This window comes from Ambystoma mexicanum, chromosome 5p (genome assembly GCF_040938575.1).
Source record: "Ambystoma mexicanum isolate Mex_15411 chromosome 5p, UKY_AmexF1_1, whole genome shotgun sequence".
Classification (NCBI taxonomy): domain Eukaryota; kingdom Metazoa; phylum Chordata; class Amphibia; order Caudata; family Ambystomatidae; genus Ambystoma; species Ambystoma mexicanum.
In genome coordinates this window covers 68852636-68875264 of record NC_090930.1, presented here as the reverse complement: position 1 = coordinate 68875264, position 22629 = coordinate 68852636, and the positions used below count along the sequence as shown (strand labels likewise).

General features: G+C 44.0%; 1 protein-coding gene across 2 annotated transcripts in view; it reads left to right on the top strand.

Annotated features, from left to right (window-relative positions):
* The window catches only part of LOC138480736 (START domain-containing protein 10-like), a 315174-nt gene that overhangs the window by 163147 nt on the left and 129398 nt on the right, over positions 1–22629 (top strand). For both annotated transcript variants that reach the window (XM_069612459.1, XM_069612458.1), the window contains exon 4: positions 9150–9267. In XM_069612459.1, coding sequence (XP_069468560.1) covers positions 9150–9267 — 118 coding nt within the window. The remainder of the gene's footprint in view (positions 1–9149; positions 9268–22629) is intronic.

Sequence of the window (22629 nt, the reverse complement as noted above, 5' to 3'; positions counted from 1 at the left end):
TCTTGGAAACAGTAGTTTATCCAAGAGGAAGGTATTTAAACCTTTGGGAAATCTGAAAGACTTCCCTGTGCCACTGCACTGAAGGTGTTGTGTGACACAATGTAAAAGATGCCTATGGAGTTTGTCAGACTCCACAACCAAAAGAGAGTTCAAATCGCATTAAAAATACATGTGTTGGAGGGAAAAAGGGTCTCCCTCGCTCCAGGTTAGAAATGAAAAGTCCTAAAATCCAGCAAAGTTGCTGGGGGTCTCTAAGGTAGAGCGGAATTAGCTCATTTCTGAGAATTCTCCTTAACATTACCTTTGCTCTAAAAATAAAGGGATGAAGTCTGCAGTCCCCTTATTACACTGACGATGAGTGGAGAAAGAACTAGAGGAAGGATGACATTGAATCTGACATTGATTAACATTTGCCCACTAAGGAGCTGAACCAGAAGGGTCATTGAGAATCTGGGCCAGATGGGCTTATTAAAGAATCCAAGGAAACCAGGCACACGACGCCCAAGGCACAGACACTGACTCGAAGGATGCAAGTAGACAGTGAGTGTACCATCGCTCAGCATTGCCTTTGATGGGCGCACTATAGTGATAATTGCCTGAAAATCGACTTTGGACTGCAGGGACAGAAATTAACTTTCTTCAGCAAGCCGCATGACAGAAGGGGATGAAATTAACTGTCTTTATCAAATCGTGTGACTGTTTGGGAAAACGGCAGTGCATCAGGAGCGAGCAGGAGGGCTTCCATGTACCCCAAAACCTTGAGGATTTAGTACCCCAATACATTTGACGGGGGCTTTGATTAATTGAACACATACAATTGGACCTTAAGACCATGATTGTATCAGATGCCTTTCTTCAGACTCTGAATAGTCCTTCCACTTGTTTTGGTGGGCCATGAACTCTCACACTCTTTTTTAAAAGTGACTTTTGCATGTTTGGTTGCCCTTTCGTCAACCTTTCCTGTGTTTCGAACCAAATGGGCCCTGTGTTGCAACCTTCCCTTTGTCTGTGACACCATACTGTTATTGTATTCTTTTCCGTCTTGCATTTTGTTCTCTCCTCTGTTTCTGTTTGTTTTTGTTGTCCCCTCACTATGCATCCGCCTGTAAATCCGCGTCAGCTTTGACATATGTAGGTGTCTGGCACTGGGGACTGGACAAGGACAAAGCAGGAAACTGATGCTAAGGCCCAGGTTCAAAGTCCTCTTTAATACAGATGCAAAAGACACTTGAAGCAACACTGAGCTTGTACAATCCGGCCTCATGTAGGCCTTTGAGAATGATGCAACATTTCATTCAATTTCAGAGTAAACCAAAAAGAAACCCCTACTTGTCTGTGATTCGCTGGCTTAACTGTCACTCACAAAGCCCACATTATCTCCTTTTGGCAAGCACTAGTCGACTGACACATAATCTGATAACATTGCATGAGATCCAGCAGGTTTTCATTCTAAATCCTTAAATGCCTGCCAAGAAGCAGTCCTTATCTGATTCTCGAGGCCTGCCAAATACACTTGGCAGCTTATACTGTTAAGAAACTTCATGAGTTAATCTTATTTGTTAAGTAAGCAGCTGTTCTGCCTAATTGGTAGCCTTCCCATGCTCCTTCCTGATATACTATCAGTCATTTTCTGCTTTTCCTGCCAAGAAATTCTAAATCTACCATACCAGACGTACTTATCCAGAGTGAACTTCTGCCAAAGAATGACTAATTATCTGCATGAATAAGGGCATTTGACACCTGCGCCCAAGATGCCCTTTTGTCTCTGGCATACATCTTCGAATCGCTCCAAGCCTAGCTCTCCAAGCCAAGTTATGACTTTTGAAAATCACTCTTTTTCCATTAGGTTTTCAGACTACATTTTTAGATATTCATGATGTACATGTAATGCCTGACACCCTCCATCTCCTGGGTCATTCTGACCCCAAAGAATATGTCCTATAAGCACTTTGTCTTCATAAAGCACTACAATTCTGATTCTTGCAATACTGAACCCATTGATCAGCCCACCATGCCATTCGCACCCTCTGGGTGTAGAGGATGTGTATTGAATAGGTGTCTAAATACAGACCAATCTCCACCCTCCCCCATATACAGTGTACCTTATGCATCCCTCTCTGTCACCCGCCCCAGTGTGGTGATTTGTCTCAACATGGGAGGTATCCTAAAACAGTTCTACAGTCAACAGTGTTTTTAATTTAAAACATATATGCAACGATTCCTTTTACTAAAAACCCATTGCAGCGTTTTGCTCTTAACTTTTATGCGTGTATCCACAAAAAGTTACTTTATTTTGCTCCTGCCTGGATCCCATCCGCATTACCCAATTAAACATAACATACCCATCGGAGGATTTTCCTCTTCCCACCACGGGAACCAAGAGAAATCATTCCTTGAGGGAACCCACCAGCCCATTTTCCTCTTTTTGTCCATGTGCAACATTTAGTGTACACTTTTTCCATCCTCCCACCCCACAACACTTCCTTGTTTCCTGCCCTCCTTGCCAAACGCATTTTATTTCATCGGTACATCTTCCACCCAATTCATCTTGTTTTAGTTTCTTCTGTATCCACAGACCTTTTCCATAATCTAACAATCAAAAAAAGGTGGATCAGTAGAATGGGATGACACTAGTTACATTAAATGTATATCAAAATATTTATTTGAAAAAAATCATCACATAATCAATCATTTTGCTAACATAAAATTTCATAAAAGATCTTAAATCAATTCATGCCTTCATACGTATCCACATTCAAAAATACATTCAAACATCCATAAATAAAACACCCTAGTGTAATAGTAACACCAATTTGTATTATTCCAAAATATTTTCAGTTAACATTTCCTATAGTGACCCAGTCCATAATATCCGGTGTCATTATATAGCTGGTTTCGAATATCACCAGATATCCCTCATAGAGATCACGTTGACACGTGTTTCGGTCAGAGACCACCTTCAGGACGTCGGGCAGGGAGCAATTGCTCCGCCCAGTTCTCCACGTTATATGGGCCAGTAATAAATCCCCACGTTCCGGCTTGCGGGACGGTAAGTCGGGACAACTGAAATCAATCCTCCATTGGCATCAATATCTATGTTGAGCAAACACAACGTAGCTGGTGGAGACTCCTATAGTGCATAAAGACACAGGAACACCAAGTCCACGTACAGTTACGCCAGGTGGTGTATCGGTCAAAAATTCTCCGTAGCACTGAGCGTACCGCACAGCTCCGTGCGTAGTGGGAAACAAATCCTCAAGTCTGGTCCTCCTGCTTACACGCGGCATCAACACATAGACAACAAGAATGTGCACATTCTTGGTCTTTATGCACTATAGGAGTCTCCACCAGCTACGTTAAAAGCATAGGCCAGTAGTTCATTGTTCTTTATATCACAGAGTACTCTGACTCTTAGTCTTTTTCATTCGAATACGAAAGTCAGGGAGGGCGGCATTCAATTGTTTCTGGGGAACACAAAAATGGGGCAGTCTCATCTTTGGAAAACAAGTATGTCTTTATTGTCAGTACTGTCTCCTCAAACCCAACCCTTAAAATAACTACATATTTTTAAATACTCCTGCTTCCTAAACAATCTTTACTGCATTTTCTCTTCTAATATAACAGAATGGCTGCTTTTTTTTCACATATCTTGGTGTTACTTTATACTAAATACATACTGGCTCATACCAGCACTTGGCTATGACTTAAAGTATAAGCATCTTTGCCTTTTTTTCCTGACATTGCCCTTTTTTCCATGTGCTTGTTTTTTTCAAAAACTGCATAATATATTAAAGGAAGCATTTTTCCGCTGTGGTCGACCTTCTCAAACCTGAGTCACGCAGTCAAATTCAAACTCTTTTAAAAAAAACAATGTGTTATTCATCAATCGCTCCTTCTTTCTTCTTAGTGCATCCATAGCTGAAGAAGACTAAGATGCTTCTTTGGATTCTTGCTCCCTGCAGAAACCGCAATAGAGGCAAAGCCATATTGGGACTGGCAAAGTTGTCAAATTTTCCCAAAGAATGGTGCCCGTTTCATACCCTGTGAAGAGTTCTTTCTTGTAATAAGACCAATTTGTTAGGGAGAGAGGGCAATCGTCGTCATACAATCAACATTGAAATCTCCAATTAGCAAAATTTCTCCTAAATTCATTGAATTTCAAGACAAAGATGAACTCCATGTGAGTAATCATCATCATCATCTATATATACATGGTTTCAATATAGATTATCACAAGCAATCCCCTCCCCCATAACCAGTGTTGACTTGTACTGCTAAAATTCCAGTCAATGTAATATTCCATATGACTTCTGGAAACCGGGATGATCGCAGATCTGTCAAGTCCCCGCTTAGGCCTGCCACTATGTCCTTTTAACAGCATTTTGTAGAAATTAACTAAAGCCAGGAATAATCGCATCGTCCACAAACGTTTATTTTAAACCGATAACATTTATAATCTCTCAACGTCGAGCCAGTCGCTTCTTCATTTTAAACATTAAACCTGCATGAGTCCCAGGAGCAAACGCTAAAACCCACTCCCGTCTCAGTAGGATAGCTCAGGGGCAACATGCACACCTTGAAAGCAAGATGATACGGAGCACCACAGGTTCGATCCCTGGGTCCACGCTTAGAAACCTCTGGGTATTAAGCGTGTTATAAATAACCTATCATATCCAAAGCCTGGCTGCCTCATACCTCCTTCACACCGTAGGCAGCCAGGCTCCCAGCGAGCCAGGACCAATCATCTTCTATTATTTTACTCTTCTTTCACCTACTTCCCTTGGCTCGGAGGCATGTTCGTCGGGATCTTCGTGCCTTTAATATTTCTTTGTTTCCTCTTGCATTTCAAATCTTCCTAAGCATCCTTTAATCTGCTGTCCTCTCTGCTGATGACGCGGCTACTATATTGGCTTCTTCCCCTTCTTTTCTTTACCCCACTACTTCTGTTTGCCCTTCTTGGAAATCATCTCAACCATGGCTTACCCACCACCTGCGCTTTATGCAAAGAGTACTTTGCCGCCTCGAGCGACGCTCTGTAGCTCCTTTTCAGACGCAGATCAGTTGTCTTGCTCTTCCTATTATACACTATATGATGACGTTCTTCTTCTAGCTAAACACATACCTTTCTGATCTTCTGCAATCTCATCCTAGGTATGTTTTCAATCGCTTTCTCGTCTTCTTTCTCTCCCCCTCTCCTAATTTTTCACTTAAATCCATTTTTACTGCGTCTGATTTTTCATCCTTTTTTTTCTTCAAAGGTAGCCACTCTTCGAGCGGCCATCGTCCCTACCTCTACTGTCTGATCTTTCTTCCTTAGTTGCTTGTGCCCACCCTACTGCCTCTCCCTGTAATCCGATTCCTTCTTTACTTATTCCAAAGGTCTATTCCTCGCTGGTTTCCCATCTTAGTGCTCTTTAATATTTCTCTTCTTTCTTCAACCTTTACTTCCTCATTTAAACACGCTTCTATTCACATTCTAAAGAAATCTTCCATTCACCCTTCTCCTCCTGATAATTTACGACCCATTGCTCTTCGTCCCCATCTCTCTAAGCTTCTTGAGCATCTGGTCTATGCCCAGGTTTCTACTTTTGCCACTGAAACTGCTCTAGTTTGTGATACCCTGCTTTCTGCTTGTTAGTCTCTACACACTCTTCTCTTTTGATTCTTTTGGGTTTATCAACTGCTTTTGGCACTTTGGATCATAACCTTCCTCTTTTTATGGGTTCTCTGGTTCTGTTTTATCTTGGTTTTTCGTTCATATTTATCAAACTAAACGTATTCAGTATCTTGGGCTGGGTCGTCTTCAGACACAGTACCTCTTCCTCACAGCATTCCTCAAGGTTCTGTTTTAGGACCTTTTCTTATCTCTGTACACATCTCCTCTTACTGCTATCAGCTGGTCTTTTGGAATATACCATCATTTCTATGTGGATGATACCCAGCTTTTTCTGTCCTTTTCTTCCTTTACGTCTTCTATTCATAATCTTACCTCTTGTCTTCTAGCTATTAAATCCTGGATGTCGGATCATTTTCCATCTTAAATGCTACTAAAACTGAAGTTTTTTCCCCGCTCATACTAGTCCTTCTCCCTCTTTTGTCTCATTTCCTCTTTCACAACTACCTATTTTATCTTCTGCTTTTAATCTTGGTCTTTATAATGACACTGATTTGTCCTTTTCTCATCACATCTCTATTACTTAACGTGCTTGTCGCCATTCACAAATCTTGTCCTTTTCTTACATTTGATGCCACCAATCTTTTGATTTCTTCACTTACCTTTTCACGATTATTCTGTTGCTCTGTCGCTCTTTGGACTCCCTGTCTCTCGTTTGGCCCATTTAAAGTCTGTTTTCAATGCTTCTGTTTGTCTCCTATACCTTCTTTCCCCTCGTGACTCAATTTCTCTGCCATGTTCTTCTCTTGGCTGGTTTTCGTTTGACTCTTTTCTCAAATTTAACGTTCTCTTGTCTTGCACCCTTTTTTCTTTCCTCCTAGTCTTTTTATTCCCCTGCATGTGTTCTTCGTTCTCAATCTCTATTATCAGTTCCTCCTCCACTCAACCCCCTGTGACCAGTCAAGATTTTGCTCTTTTACTTTTCTAGCGCCTTGTCACTGGAATGCTCTTCCCCTATCTCGTCGCTCGTTTGCCTCTTACTTTCTATTTCATACTACTTTCAAAACCCTTCTTCGCTTAAAACAACATCTATGAATACCTTTTTTGTAGTTTTTAACCCTGCATTTTATTTTACTCTTGGGTGTGTTCTCTGTTCAGCACTTTGGTGTAAAGCGCTATATAAGTCACAAATAAAAACAAAATACAAATCTATACTTAATTGCTTCCTGGGTTCATTAGCTGGAATAGGAACGATTCTGCAACTGTCACTACTTGTCAGGTTTTTATTTTAGTGTATGTCTCAACCTCGCAATCTCAAATCATCAATTGAAGCTTGCAGGAGTTCCCTAACAAGTCTGATGGAAAAGTAATCGCCACAATGTCCTTTCTCTTTTCGTTAAAGTCTACACTTGTAATGTCACAAGAAAGTAACGATTTCAGCCTTGGAATGTCTTGGGAAATAGATCAAATAGTCCATTGATTTAGACAAATGTTGTCCGCCATTGGGAGCATCGTTTCCAAGATATAGCATGTTATCTCATTTCATCGGTCACTGAACAGTTCTTCTGACGTCTGGATTTTACTTAAATCAGATAATTGAATGTTCCTTCTCCCTTGCAAGAGGTATTGTTGCAGGGGTATTTCGTTATGACTCAAGGTTCTGTAACTCTTCATTCGGCGCAACATGAATTGAGCATAGTTTTACACATTCCTCTACAAACGACAAAGATGGAGGCATGTCGTTTTATACACGGAAGTTTAACAACGGTTGTGGGGAGACAAGTTGATAAATTGCTTGTGAACCAGCACCCCCAGGGGAGGGGAGCCTGTATGCTCAAAGCTAGATAATTTTTTTATTTGTTTATTTTTGTTGGGGTTTTCTGTTTCTTACAGGATTTTTCAAAGGAATAAAGCCAACCAAATGTTCCTTAATTCCCTCCCTTTGTATAATTGGCAGAGATAATAAAACTCTTCATGTATCCTAATTTTAGAGGAGTACTAATTTCCTTCATGATTTGCACCTCCAAACAAGGTTATTTTGTTATGTAAACTAGACACTAGAACCACTTGTCCTTTTTATGTCTTCTCTAAGCAAGTCTAGCTTCACAGGAGTGTTTATCATCAGCCTTCAATGCAACTAACTTGAAGGTGTTACTTTGTAATTCCTTCAGTAGGGATGACTGGCCTTTAACCCTTTTACTTCTTCCCTCACTAATTCAAACACTTTAATTTAGAGCAACGTTTAGGGCAGTGAATGTGGACTGGTTCGGTTAATCAAGCAATGGAAGGTGCAAATTGTCTGCTGGGAACGCCATTGTGTCCCTTTTCATTTGTAGCTGTATTAAATAAGTTATGAGTGATGGGAGGATACAATTTCACTTTTGATTGAGACGCCACAATTATCCGCTGAGTCTTTCAATGAGAGACTTTTCCTTTTCCAGGTTGGTGGCAATCACCTTCTCACGATTTCTCAAATCGTACACGGCCGTCCCCTGTTCGTGATTTAAGGAACTACCGCAGTCACTCCTGTGGTGAAAAGAAGGATCTTTTTTGTACTCCTGTCATTTGATGTCCAAGACTTGCTGACCATATTAGAGGTCCTGAGCGTAGAAATTGAAAAGTCCCCAGTTAAGAGATCTTGCTGCAGACTAGGGGATACTCTTTGTAACTTCAGGGCCATGTTAAAAGTAGGAGCAGGATTGTACTCGCAAACCATTGGCACCAGATTGAAAGGTAGACCAAGGTTTTCCACTTCACAGGCTAGCAGAATGTCCTTAGATGACTCTGTTCCACCCCTGGGTCTACTTTGCTCCTTAAATTATACATTGAATCACACGACTGAAGCAGGGTCTCACCAGCTCTCTCCAGCGGTAAACCTCTCGCTTGTCTTCTCCTGTGACGCCTGGCAGGCTTATTCTACACATTTCATAGCTAAGCTTATACGGTTCATGCCCTGACCTATCGAGACTGCGAAGACTGCATCCACTCTGCACCACACTCCTCGCCACAAACGTTCTCAAGAAAATGTGCGCTCTGTTGGAAAAATAGGCTCAAGGCGACAGGTAGATTTCCGATGTTGCAGTCTGGAGTAAACAATCGCAGAAAAATTTTGTCAGTCCAACAAGAGCAGAAAAAGCAGTTGTGACTGCAAAGTCTGCACTCGCTGTGCACCACACTCCTTGCAACAAACTCACTGTACCTTTGCTTAGTAGGCTGACTATCTTAAAGATAGTCTAGCCCAACATACACCAGTACATGGATACAAACATTCCCTTGTCCTGGGATATTTAGCTTGGATTCTTGGGCTAGCAGAGTCCCAAACACATTACTTTGAACCTAAGCAGACGTACAATCACACCTGTAATCCACAACCATGTTAAGCATTGCCATCTGAGTTTAATGCAGATATGGAACCTGCTGCAGAGCCCCTGGTAAGAAGTGTACTCTGCTAGTGATTCAGCTTACCTTTTGTCTTTAGTAAAAATGTTGCTTCTTAGTCCTTACTGTGATTAATGGCTGAGGCTTTTCTTTTCAGGACTTCCCTCCCCGGAAGGATCTTGTGCGTGCTGTCTCCCTCCTGGCAGGCTACCTCATCACTTCAACAGGCCCGAACAGCTGCATCTTGACTTACCTGGCTCAGGTAGATCCCAAAGGTAAGTTGCACAAGAGGCTTATGCGTTCTCTTAACTGAATGGGTATGAAGGTATTGTATTTTATTTAAAGAACGCTTAAGCCCACAGGCATCAAAGTGCTATAACAATGAAATGAACAACAAGCCTGACATCACAGTGAACAGAAAAGCCAGTCCAACAAATGCAAACCGCTCAAGGAACAAACACATAGAGAGGCAAAGAAACGAAGTAAAGGATTCAGAGAAAATAAATGTTTTAAGGTTTCTCCTAAATGACGAAAGGCTGAGGTAAAGCCGTAAACACAGTGGTAGCATATTCCACAAAGTGGGTGCAAGAGACTGAAAGCAGAAACCCCCTGGATGGCGACGCTAAATGTTTTTATTGGTTAGCAGTTGCAGCAAGCTGGAACAAAGGGAGTGTGATGGCTTGTACAAAAGATGGGCAGGAGCTTCACCATGCATGCATTTGTGTGATGGTCATTGCCTTGAACTTAATCTGTTGCACAACTGGCAACCAGTGGAGGCGTTTCAGCATTGGAGAGATGAGACCGTCTAGGAACGTTGGCTGCAATCCAAGCGGCTTTGTTCTGCAGTCTGGCAACCTCACATGCCAGATCACCCACAAACAATGCATTTTCGGAATCCAACTTGCTCCACTGATGGCTCTGGCCATGGTAGCAGCATTGGCATCCGATATAAAAGGCTTTATCTGACGAAGCAGACAGATCATCACAAGTCTTAACCGTGGCTGAAACGTCTCCTCTTCATGTCATTGTTGAGGCAAATGCCTACCAATTTGGCTTTCCTCAATGTCTGGATGGTATGGGTGCCCAAAGACCTAGTCTTATGCATGTCCAAGTTTTTTGATGATGTTCTGAGAAGCCAACCGTAGTAGATCGGTCTTCTGGTCGTTAAAGCAAAATCAATTGTCCATCGTCCATAAGCTAATGACGTTAAAGGTGCTATTGATCTGGTTAGTGTCTTTAGCCATATCACCGGTCAGCATAAACAGCAGCTGGGTGTCATCGGCATAGTTTTGGAATTGGACCGCTTTATTACATAACAGGTCGTGAAGTGGTCATATATAAAGATAAAAGAGCAAAGGGGACATAAATGCGCCCAATGGGACTTCTTGCATGATCGAATGGGTGATGGATGGGTGATGGATGAGTGCTGGTCCAACGCCAGTGAAGCAGACCTGCCTTGCATGAAATAGATATACCATCTGATATCTAGAAAATCGAGGTTGGACGTGACAATAAAATGCTGTGATCAAGCACATCAAATGCTGCTCAGACGTCCAAAAACAGCACAGCCGTGCTTTGTAGTTTGTGGTAGGCTAAGTGATCGATGTCCTCCGTGTGGCAGGTATAGTTAATAATTTAACTTTATTTCACTGCCTCCCCATCTTCAGACTAAGGAAATACCCGTATGGAAAGGAGTTTTGATCAAGAAAGTCCTCGAAGCAGAATGTGGGTTGTGGCTTGTTAAGCCTTTAACCTTAACCTACTCTGGCAACAGAAACTAGTGCGTGTGGTACAATTCTGCTTCTTTGAATTGATCTAAAGCTCACATGGTATGTGTCTAATCACAGCAAAATGAACCTAGAACTACCTCCCCCCCTCCCCCCAGTGGCACAGTTGAAACAGTCGCACATCTGCCCTTTTCTATTGCAGTCCTATATTTTGGGTGATGTATGGGAAGCCAAATGGCACCCCAATGCTGCTTCAGGATGCAAACGTTCATAGTATGCAAGCGCCAGATGACCATCGATTCCTCTATGCATTGCAATGTGGTCTTCTATGTTGCAACCCCTGCCATTTAGGTGGCCTCTTGGCGCTAGGTTCTGTAACAAAACATTGGAGGGGAATTTATTGGCAGGAGAAGGAATTTGTGTTGTTGCTATGTTTCTGGTAGAGATGTGCATATGGCACTTGGGAGTAGGTAAAGGGTCCTAGTTCCTGGAGTGTTCCCATCTTTGCTGCCTTAGCAGGAGTCTGACTACTAAATTGTGAACGGTTCAATAGGTAGTTTGCGAGGCCGACATACAGGCTGTTGTCGTAGTTCAGTCTTGAGATTACTAGCAGTGTTTCAGATCATTTTTGGGGGAGTTGGGATGCAAATGATTTTTATGGGACTAAAAAGTCCCATTTGCAACTGGAGTATTTTATAAGCCAGAAAGAAAGGTTTAACTGTAAAACAGAAAGGTTTTTGTTTTTGCAATAAACATTTCTTTGCACATAGTTATTCATGCACATTAAGATACATTTTTACCGCTTTGGAACAGGCCATTATAAGTTTCTTCCTGTGGCACTGCGTGTACTAATAAGCCAAACCTCTATGAGCTGTGTGAGTGAAAGCAGGGAGACAAGCTCACAGGCGTTTGTTTCCCGTTTTATGTCTGGAGAATTATTACTTCCCATTTATTTCTTTTTTGGGACAATTTTTAGGGCGCGAAAGTGGCTGCTAGACGCCTTATCTGCAAGGCTGCTTAAAGGATACATTTGATTATTTCCTGATATGAAGACTCTAATGGCTCTCCAGATGTTTTGGACTACAACTCCCATCATTCCTAACCAGCATAATCAATAGCCAGATGTATTTATTTTTACATTTGTAGAGCACACTTGGGGCCTGATTCATGGAACGTTTTCCTATGGTATTGTGCCATTATGAAACACATCCATGAATCAGGCCCTTATGCATCTAGGTGCTTGGAATTAAGGTTACAGTTACAGAATTGGGTGAGGTTGCTTAGTTACAATTCCAGTTACACTTCATGTTGCGGTTACAAATATTGCACTAGCTGCATAGAAAGACTAGGCGTACAATTACAGCAGCATGTAACAAAAAGCATTATCAGTAGGGTTTCTGGATTTCGGTGAACTCTGAAGAAATCCGATATCTGACACCGTGACTGTTTTTTATATTCCCTGTGGGACTCTGATAAGCACCAGAATTGTATATCTTTTTAATCCGATTGCGGCGGGAGCGGGATTTGAACTGCTGTTTTGCGTTGAAGACAGACTCCCTGCCGATTAGCTGTTCTCCCAGCCTTGGCTGTAGCAAACTATTGGAACTGACATGACATTAACCACTATTGCCACCTTGTGGCAGAAGGTCGAATTACCCATATAAATCCCACACACCAATCTGAACAGCTTTCCAACTGTCCATTTACTAAGTATTTCACCTATGATGTTTGGAAATATGTGAACGACTACACATTGCTGTACCGAAACTTGTGGAGGAACCGTTTCCTCTGAATCATGCTGTCTGGACAAAGAGGCATTTATCTTGTAATTTAGCTTTCTAGGTACATATGCTATAACAAAATAAGTTATAAATCAACACTGTTTCTCAATTAAATCAATTGTGTTAACCAGGGTACTGTAGCTCTCATAACATCAGAGAAGTCCCCAACAAGTCCACCAGTTCCCACAGAGGCACGACTCCCCAAGCGCTGTCATATAAAATGTTCAGCCCGCGGATGTAGGGATGCATAAGGCTATAGCCACAGCAGAGGTGTGTAGCCCCGTAAAACTAGCGCATAATGGCATTCACTTATGGGTCTGATATAGAATAATAACAAATGCCACCCCACACACCATTGGCCCGCTGCGATAGAGGTCTTTACAGATGGGTGAGGTCTGAATCTACTCGTTACGCATATTGGTGGTATTAAATGTTGGTGTCGTGACATTTTAAAATAAAGAGATCGCTCAAACCCTCCCTGGAATCTAATATTAATTAAAATGTGCTTCTCTGTCAGCGTAAACATTAATGAGAACAATAAACCATCACTATGTGATGAACATCTTTGAGCGATGGTTGCAATAGTGTGGATTTCGAGGTTAACCTCTTAAACCTGGGCAGATGTTATTCTTGCAGCTGGGCATGAGATATTACCCCACTTATGCATGCAATGAAACCATACAAGAATATTTCTGTTTACACTGAAAAAAGCAGTTACCGGCGAGGGCAAATGGGAAAACAAACACAGATTCTGAAAAGTTTTGAAAACACTGGAAAAACACCCCTGGAAGTAAAAAAAAAACCTAAAACAGGAAACCCTAATTATCAGTCAATGCCACATCTTGTGTAGCAACGGACTACATCTGGTAAGCATACATGTAAACGTTGTATGCATTTAGTATGTGCATTAGGAGGAGCCACGCCTCATGTTGTGGGGGCGGGGGTGGTTGCAGCCAGCATGCATCAAGTTGAGTCAGGTGAGTACATATATGGGAGGAGCCACGCCTTGTGTTGCAAGGGCGGCATCCGGTATGGTGAGTCAAATCAGGTAAGTACAGAGTTGGGAGCCCACCTCATGTTGCGGGGGGCTGCAACCAGTTTGCACCAATGCCAGATTCTGGACAGATAGGTGTGAAGATTGGAGGAGCTATGCTTTGTGTTGCAGGGAGCTACATCCGGGATGCATAGAAGCAGAAGAGCAATCGGGTAGGAGCATCGATGGGATGAGCCATGCCCATATAGCGGGGGTCTGCATCCAGGATGCATGGAAGTAGGAGACCAATCATGTATATTGGAGGAGCCACACCGCTTGCTGAGAGGGGGTGGGGGGACTGCCACTGGTATACCCAAGTACAAAAGTCAAATTTTAGATCTTGAAACTGGAAGCCAAGAGTGTATGCTTTAGCACGCAGATAAATGGTCTCATATGCTTGTCAATATCGTGGCAATGATAGTCCGATAGATCTGCAGTACCAAAGGTTGCAGACCCCTGCTCTAAATAATCCAGAAACATTGTTTATGCAACTGTTTTAAGTGAAGTTTGCTGAAGTGATCGTACAAAGTATATACCATATATCGCTCTTTTGAAGAGGGTACATTTCGCGCCTAGAAACACTTGTGTACAGGTACGTTAGAAATGCCGTGCCATATATCAAGAATCCATTTGTCTGAAGTACCATTGCTTAGTATCTAGGTCACGTTTTAATTCTACTACAGCCGGTGGACAAGGGCCCCCATAGATGCAGCTTTCTCTCCTTTTTGCAATAATACAATAGAGACTGTAGTGCATTTGGTCTTTTCTCCAATCTACATTGATGAAAGACTAACATTTTGAAAGCTTCTTTTGTGGGAACTTTACTAGCCATTGTTGTCAAGCGTTATTCTTTTTGGGGAGAGAGTAAAGGGCCTTGTACTTTAGAAGGTTAACGAGTATAAAAAGCTTCAATTCCAAAGTATGAACAGTTATCATTCATTATTTTACTTATTTTGAACTTAAATTGCTTTAAATGATATAGGTTGCCTTGAATGTCTTTTTAGAATGCAGTCATTATCTGGCCTAGATATACACAACGTGAATTGTTGGCTTGTTGTGTACATTTTTTTTTTTCTCCAATTATCATTTTAACTGTTGTGGTATATTGCTCTAAAATAAAGTAATAACTGTTCTGATGCTTGTTAATCTGCTTAGAATCACATGCTGTGCATATGGTCTGACATCCAGTGGGAACCGCAGAGTATTGCATCTTGTCTTTCGGGGACCGAAAGGGGGCGTCGGCATAGGCGTGTCTGTAACACTATCCCTATCGTGACGTGTGTAGTACCCAAAATCCCTCAACGCGCCGAGGTCCCACCGATTGTTTTATTCCGCCCAGATAACTGGTCGCCCTATAGCAGAGCTCTTGCATAAGAGACATTGTTCATCTTTAGGCCAACTTTGTCGGTTATTTCCCCCCCCTAAGTCACTTTGACGGCAAGCAAGAACTTCGACGAAGACTGCAGGGAGTTTCTGCGGAGGTGAATTTTGTCACCTAAGATCTGGCGGCTGAGGCCTCCACGTGGCCGGGCCTTCTGGCAAGCCTATTTATTTATTTATTCGCATTTGTTGAGCGCACAGCAGACCGAAGGCATCGTGGCGCTGGTTACAGTGTTGCTTATACTTAATTACATACAGTTAATGTCCATACGGTTACAATGGATGATATACTTTTTTACAGTTATGCAAGAGTATGAGGAGCACATGAAAACGGAGTTAGTTGAATAAGGCAGTTATGAGCTTATTGCGGAAGGAGAAGAGCGATGCATCAGCTCTGAGGTCAGTAGGTAGGGAATTCCAGAGTTTAGGTGCGAGGAAGGGGAAGCCTATGCCTCTTGCTTTGGTTCTGTTGATGCGAGGTATTGGTAGTTGATTCGTGTATTGTGCTCTTCTCGGTCTGGTGGATTGATATCTACCTATCGTGTCAGATAAATAAGAGGGAGCTGTGAGGTTGATGCATTTATAGTTGGTTGTGAGAATTTTGAAGGAGATATGGTCTTTGTGACTGGGAGCCAGTGAGCTGCCTTTCTGGCTTGTGTAATGTGCTCTCTTTTTGGTATGCTGAGGGCTGCTCTGACAGCGTTGTTTTGGGTTGTTTGGAGCCTAGATAAGTTTTTTTGGGAGGTGCCAGCTAGGAGCGCATTACAATAGTCTAGTTTGGCTCCTTTAGTTGCTCGGGCGATGGAGAGGCAGTTATCCTTGGTTAGGAATGGTTTTATTGCGTTAATGAGTTTAGTACTCAGTGCTGAGGCCGAGACTATGGCGCTGACTTGTTTGTCCATGGATAGCGTGGCGTCTATGTGAACCCCCAGTGTTTTAACTGAGGATAGGACTGGGATGATACAATTGTCTATGTTGAAATTGATGTACAGTGGGTTGAGGTTGGAGAGGCTGGATTTCTGTCCTAGAATGAGGATTTTGGTCTTGTCCCCGTTCAAGCAGAGGCCGTTAGTAGAGTAGATTTGCTGTATGGTAGAGGCGTCTTGGTGATAATTCCCTGTAAGGGGGAGGAGAACCTGCGTGTCACCGGCTTAATTTGTGTAAGTGATCCCCAGCGCGTCTAGTTTATCAAATAATGGCTTGGTAAAAAGATTATAGAGCGTTGGGGCGTACAGGAACCTTGTGGCACACCACAGTGGATGATGGAGGGTGCTGCATGTGCTGTGTTAGAGAACACTTTCATAGCTCTACCCTCTAAGAATGATGTTACCCAGGATGCTGCGTCCTTTGAGAAGTGTGCAGCGTGTGTCAGGTGACTGGTAAGAGTAGTGTGGTCTACCAGATCAAACGCAGCTGAAAGGTCAAGGAGAAGGAGGGTGGGCTTGCCTTTGTCTAGGATGTTGGTAATTTCGTTTTTTAAGGTTAGAAGGGCGGTTTCAGTTCCGTGTCCCTTGCAGAACCCAGATTGTCTTTTACCTAGGATTGCGTTTGATTTTAAGGTATAGTTGAATCTGTTTGTGGTCGGCCTTGTCAAGTAGTTTCAGGAGGAATGGGACTGTGGTTATGGGTCTGTAGTTGTTAGGGCTAGCAGGGTCTAGCGTCGTTTTTTTTTAAGAGCGGGCGTACCCAGGCCTCTTTAAGGCTATCTGGGACTATGCCCATTTTGAAGGATGCATTGATGAAGGCTGTGAGAAGAGGGGCGAGTGGTTCTACGCAGTCTTTGATGATTTTAGGGGGGCATACATCACCCTTACATTGTGAGGGGTTGAGGTGTCTGAGAATGTCAATGACCTCGGCTTCGGAGATTTCAGTAAATGCAAATTTGGGCACGTTTCTTACTTTTACATTAGGTTTTATCTGTGCATGTGCACTTTGCTTTGGTAAGGTATTGAAGTGGTGGGATATTTTGTTTTGGAGGCGGTTTATTTTTGTGAGCATGGCTGATTGAATGCCTGTACACCATGCCTCATCTTTGACGATCTCATCAGGGCATGTAGGTGGTATGGTTAGTTCTTTGAATATATTGAAAAGTTCTTTAGAGTGGGAGTTGGCATTGGAGATGAGGTGGTTGTAGGCTTCAGATTTAGCAAGGAAGATTGCGTCTTTGCGTTTTTTTGCTATGGATTTGAAGTTAGCTTTTGTGGTATCGCAGGGGTTTAGCTGCCAATTTTTGAGCGCTAAGCATTTGTCTTTGCGCAAAGTCTGGAGTTCCTCTGTGAACCAGGAATTGGAATGGAAGGATTTTATTTTTTGCTTTTTTGATTTCCAATGGGGCAGCGGTGTTGACAACCATTGTGATGGTGTCTTCGAATATTTCTGCGAGGATGTTGGGATCAGCGGAGAACGGGGGCGCTAGGCATGGCAGATTGAGGTGTGCACTGATATTGTCAGTGGTGAGTTTTTTTGGCACTTCTGGCTAAGGTCACCGGTGCTTTAGTAGGCACTTTAGCGCTTAGCGAGACAGGGGATGGCAAATAGGAGAAGGTTGTGGTCTGTCCATGGGAGGCTAGTATTGGAGGTGATGGCTGTGTTACAGTTGTGGTCTATAATCCAATCTAGGCTGCGTCCTTTAGCATGAGTAGGCGAAGTGATCTTTTGAGAGAAGCCTAGGTCTTGGAGGTCTTTGGCTAGAGAGATGGCAGTTTTGTCCTTAGAGTTGTTGAATCCTAGGTTAAGGTCACCTAGAAGTAGTGATTTTGTGGATTTAGAGGTTGTTTCCTAGGAGGTGATTGACTTGACCTATGAAATTAGTGGTTGGGCCAGGTGGACGGTATACGGTATGAATATTTATTGTGCTATTTGGAGAGTGCTAATTTGACTGATAGGATGTCAATATTATCTTCCTCTTGGTGGGGTATGGTTCTGAGAGGGTTTCTTTGTGAATAATGGCTACCCCCCCCCTCCTGTTCTGGCTATCCTATCTTGTCTAAGGATGGCATACCCTTGTGGTAGGGCTAGTGAAATGGCTGGGCCGGAAGCTTCGTTGAGCCAGGTCTCTGTGATCACGAGTAAGTCTAGATTTTGGGTAGTTATTAGGTCATTTACTTCTAATGCGTGGGCATTGAGTGATCGTACATTGATTAAGGCGCATTTGTATAGCGTTGGGCAAGAGATTTTTTTGTGTATGGTGTGGGTGTCTGTTTTAGGTACAGTGGTACATTGAGAGTGGGAGTTACCGCTAGGTGTAGTAAGCGTGGGTTTGAATATGTGGCATATGGAAGTATTATTACGGAGGTGGGGTGTGTGCACTTTAGAGGTGCGTGAAGTAAGTCTGCAATTTCTGTGTGGTATGTGTTTGGCGGTGGCATGGTGGTGGATGGGGAAGGTGCGGGCTCTGAGTCTGTCTAGTCTGAGGTTAGGTATCATTAGTGCTATTATTTGGAGTGTGTGAAGGCTTGGGCAGGAGGTCTATCATGTGTCCTCGGTGACTCGAGGTGATTTGATAGTGGTGGAGGTGCTTTAATGTAGAAGGGTGCGGTGTGGTCATAAAGGTGAGTATCGTGCTAACTAAGCAGGTGAGGGCGGGCAGAGAGTACATATTGTGTGTGAGTTTGTTTGCTCATATCCTCGGGGCATGTATTACTGTTGAGCGAGATAAAGATTACACAATATTATCCTGGAGGGCATAATGCACAATAGACTATACACTGGGAGGCGGAGAGTTAGCATATACTGTCTACGTAGGTGGGGCCCTGGTGAGCTAGGAGCAGTAGTCAGATAGTCTAGATACAACAGTCACAGGGCAAGGCGCACATGGCATTAAATCACAATCAGTCTCGAAATGGGCAGAATCCAATGTTCAGGCAGATAATAACGGTGCAACCTGCCTAGATTCGAGTATCATAAAGTGGAGCAAAATGCAGTGTTTAGGCAATAAATGATGACAGTGGCAACCTGCCTAGATTCGAGTGACATAAATAGTTAAGATCATGTAAACCGAGGTGGGTGCACCTAGGTGCTACGAGCAGCAATCAGAGGCATTCAAATAAACATATAACGGTGCAAACAGTGTAAAGGCATTGAATCACAGTATGGTTCGAGAGGTGTGCCGCTGTGAGCAGTGTGCGATCAAGGCATGTTCTGGGTACAATTGTCACGTAATGGTTGGGCAGCTGCCGTGACCAAAGTGGTGTGGGCCAGTGGCGGTAGGTGTGTAGGGCGACAGCCAGGTGGTAGGGTTTAGCGCATGGGGGTGGGAGTTAGTCAGCTTAAGGATCAGTGGGTGCGCGTATTATGCTGGTGGTGGGCTTACCCGTAGACCTCAGGGGCTGGAAGGCGACGGTGAGTGGTTCTGGGGGCAGCGGGTCCTCCATGCTGGTGCTCTCCTGTGTGGGCCAGGGGGACTGGCAGAGGCAGAATCGGCACGAAACAGGCACAAACAAGGTGTTGGCCTTACCTCCCGTGGGCCTTAGAGGGAGTGGGCCAGCTTTGCCTGCCGGCGGCCAATGGGGGAAGAGATGGGCCCGGTGGCCAATCAGATGGCTGCTGAAGGCCTAGTTAGGCAGAGGGGCTGCGGGCATCAAACGGCCGGCCATCTTGGAGCTACCAGGTACCTAGTGTGCCTTAATGGTGGCAAGAGGCTTCCTGTAGCTTTCTGGGTGATCCTCAAGGAAATGTGGCCATTTCTCTTGTGCAGGATTAAAAGTATTCAGGTGCCGTAGTACTCGGGCTGCAGTAGCGCTTTTTACAAAAAGCGAAGCGCAGGGGCATCGGCGCTTACCATAATTCGTTGATAGTTATGGTAGATGAGGTGGCTGTCTCCGTGTGTCCACTGCTCCTGCAGGGACCTGATCTGGAGCTCCTCCGGAGGGTGGTGGGGACTACACAGTAGGGAGAGTGGGGTTGGGGTGGCCCTATCTTTCGTTATGTCTTTCCTCTTCCCCCTCTTCCCCCTCTTTACCCTCTAGGTATGGTCATCTTTTACTCCTTTCGCTATGGAAATGACTCCATTTAGGTTCCGTCTTAAGTTTAGGGTCAGATACCTGTGGAAAGACGAGCACAGAACGTGTGAATCTTGTCTCCTCTTAGATCACGACGAGAAGCAGTGTGAACATCCTTCCCCTAAGAGATCTCGCAGAGAACCTATTTTTAAATTTGCTTCATGTATCCAAGAAAATTTGGACTCTCGGCCCTCGGTCCCTGTCCATCATGAGGACGGCGTCCAGAAGGACCCTTATCAGGACATCTACAGCGAAGAAGACCCTTCCTGCAGGAATACAATGAGGACCAGGCGGATGCCATGGACAACTGGGAGGAAACCCAGCAAGTGGAAACGGAACCATGGACGCTCCCCACGCAAGATAAGGACACTGATGTTCTATGCCTGGATTCTCCTCTGTGCACCCCGGCTCCCCAGGCCTCGCCTGTAGACGACCAAATGGCCTTCAATGCCATCTTAAGGAAGGCAGCAGATCAATTTCAGATCACTACTCAAGAGGCGGTACCCGAGCAAGACTTTGTGGAGGACCTTCTCAAAGAGAAGCCCCCCTCGAGCCAAGCCATTCCCCTCCTCAATTCGGTTAGAAGAAGATTGTCCCCCTCCCTGGTGTCATCAGCTCAAACCAGGGCAGTAAACCCAAGAGTGGAAAAGCTATTTCGGTCAGCCACTTCGGACCCCACAAAATATTAAAGGCCACGCCACCCCCGACTTGCTGGTAGTGACTACAACCCGGAAACTGTCAGGAGTACCCCTTGCTACGGGGGAGGCACCTCCTGATAAGGACTCCAAGAGGTTGTACGCCCTAGGTAAGTATGTTACCTCGGCAGCTGTATACACCACACGCATAGCGAATAACACCACGCTGCTGGCCAGTTATGCAGACGCTCAATGGAACCTGGTACAGGAAGGTCTCCAGGAGGTTCCTGAACCCATCAGGTCCAGGCTTCTTACCATTGTGAGTGACAACAAGAGTTGAGCAATGAAAAGGTCCTCTTTTTTTTGTATGGGGGCTGTGGTATTGGAGGAATCAATGTGAAGACAAAAACAAGATATACCACAAGCTTCCCACCTCTACCACACACCAGTACTGGGTACAGCCTACTCGCAGAAAATGGTGCAGAACATTAAATTTGAACAAAAAGGGCCTCGTATCAAAACAACCATATTTTAATATTGATACATCACACAATGTGTTCACATAAAACCAATAAAACACTGCTAATTGCAGATGTGACTTGAACAGCGACACAATGCCACCATGGGAATTCACCCACAGGGAGAGCTGTTTTCAAATGAACTGTCGGGGTTATTATTAATTTGAAATAACGTGATATTAGTAATAGTGACTTCAATAGGGAAACAAAATGTGTCCCACATCAGTTGAAGCAGTATCAAATACACAAATACATCCAACATGGATTAAGACAGCGTCTACACTTAAATGTGTTTCTGGGACAAGGAATGACACTTCCGTGATCTAGCTTTGGTTAGTGTATTTCCGAGCCCCTTCAGGACGCAGAAAAATAGTGGCAGTGTTCAACTATGGTGCCTTAAACCTAAGCATCACAGTTGAAACCTAAAAGACAAATAAAAACGAATTTAAATTAAAGGCCTATGAAAAAACGCACCATACTGTATGCATTATACAAGTAGAGAGTAGGGATACCACTGACCTGGAAAACAGTTTATTTTTAGGTGTGGTGGGCGACTTATTTAGACTTAGACATTTAACCGTCATGTGAATTCGGCATCTTAAAGTCCACGATTCTACAAATAGAATGAGGTAAATGTGGCCATCAGGCATATTCTTACCATTGTGGCCGAAGGTAGGCAGGTAAACCAGAATATCATCAAGAACACTCTGGACACAGATGAGACAGCAGGCAGGTCTCTGGCCCAGGGCACTTTACTCAAGTGACACGCTTGGCTTCATAATTCGGGGTTGAAGCCTGAAACGCAGGCCGCGCTTATTAACAAACCCATCGACGAGACCAATCTCTTCGGGAAAGCGGTCGATGATGCCTTGGAGACGGCCATGAAAGAGCACGAGACTCTAAAGTCATTGCAACAGATACCTCAAACCCACCCCCTCCGCCCCCCCTCAAAGGGGAGGTGGTTCTCGTCTGTTCTTTCGAGGGCAGTCCCGTACAAATCAGAACTACAGCACGGGAAACTATAACTCTGGACAAACATCTTGAAGCCCAGCCTACTACCCACCATGGGGTCAGCGACGCGGCAAAGACAGAGGCCCCAATACCAGAGGAGCCGCAGCTTCTGGTCAGAAATGACCATCAGATCCAGGTCCCCTCCCATGTCACACCGCTCGGGGGGGGTGGGAGCGCGTATAACCTCTTTCCTCACGGCATGGAAGGGGATAACCTCAGACCAGTGGGTTATAAAGACGGTCACCCACGGGTCCTGCATGGAATTTGCCCGACCACCACAGTTCAGACCACAACGCTCACGGCGCCTTTCACCGGCCAATCTGCAGATCCTGAATCAAGAGGTGGAAGCGCTGCTGGGAAAGGACGCCATAGAAGCTGTCCCTATTCTTCAGGTAAACCAAGGTATTTATTCAGTGTACTTCCTTGTACCCAAAAAGGACCTCACCATGCACCCTGTTCTATACCATCACCCAACAAACCAATGTATAAAAGCTCAAAAGTTTTGTATGGTAACGCTACAGGAGGTGATCCACTGTTGAAACAGGGGGACCA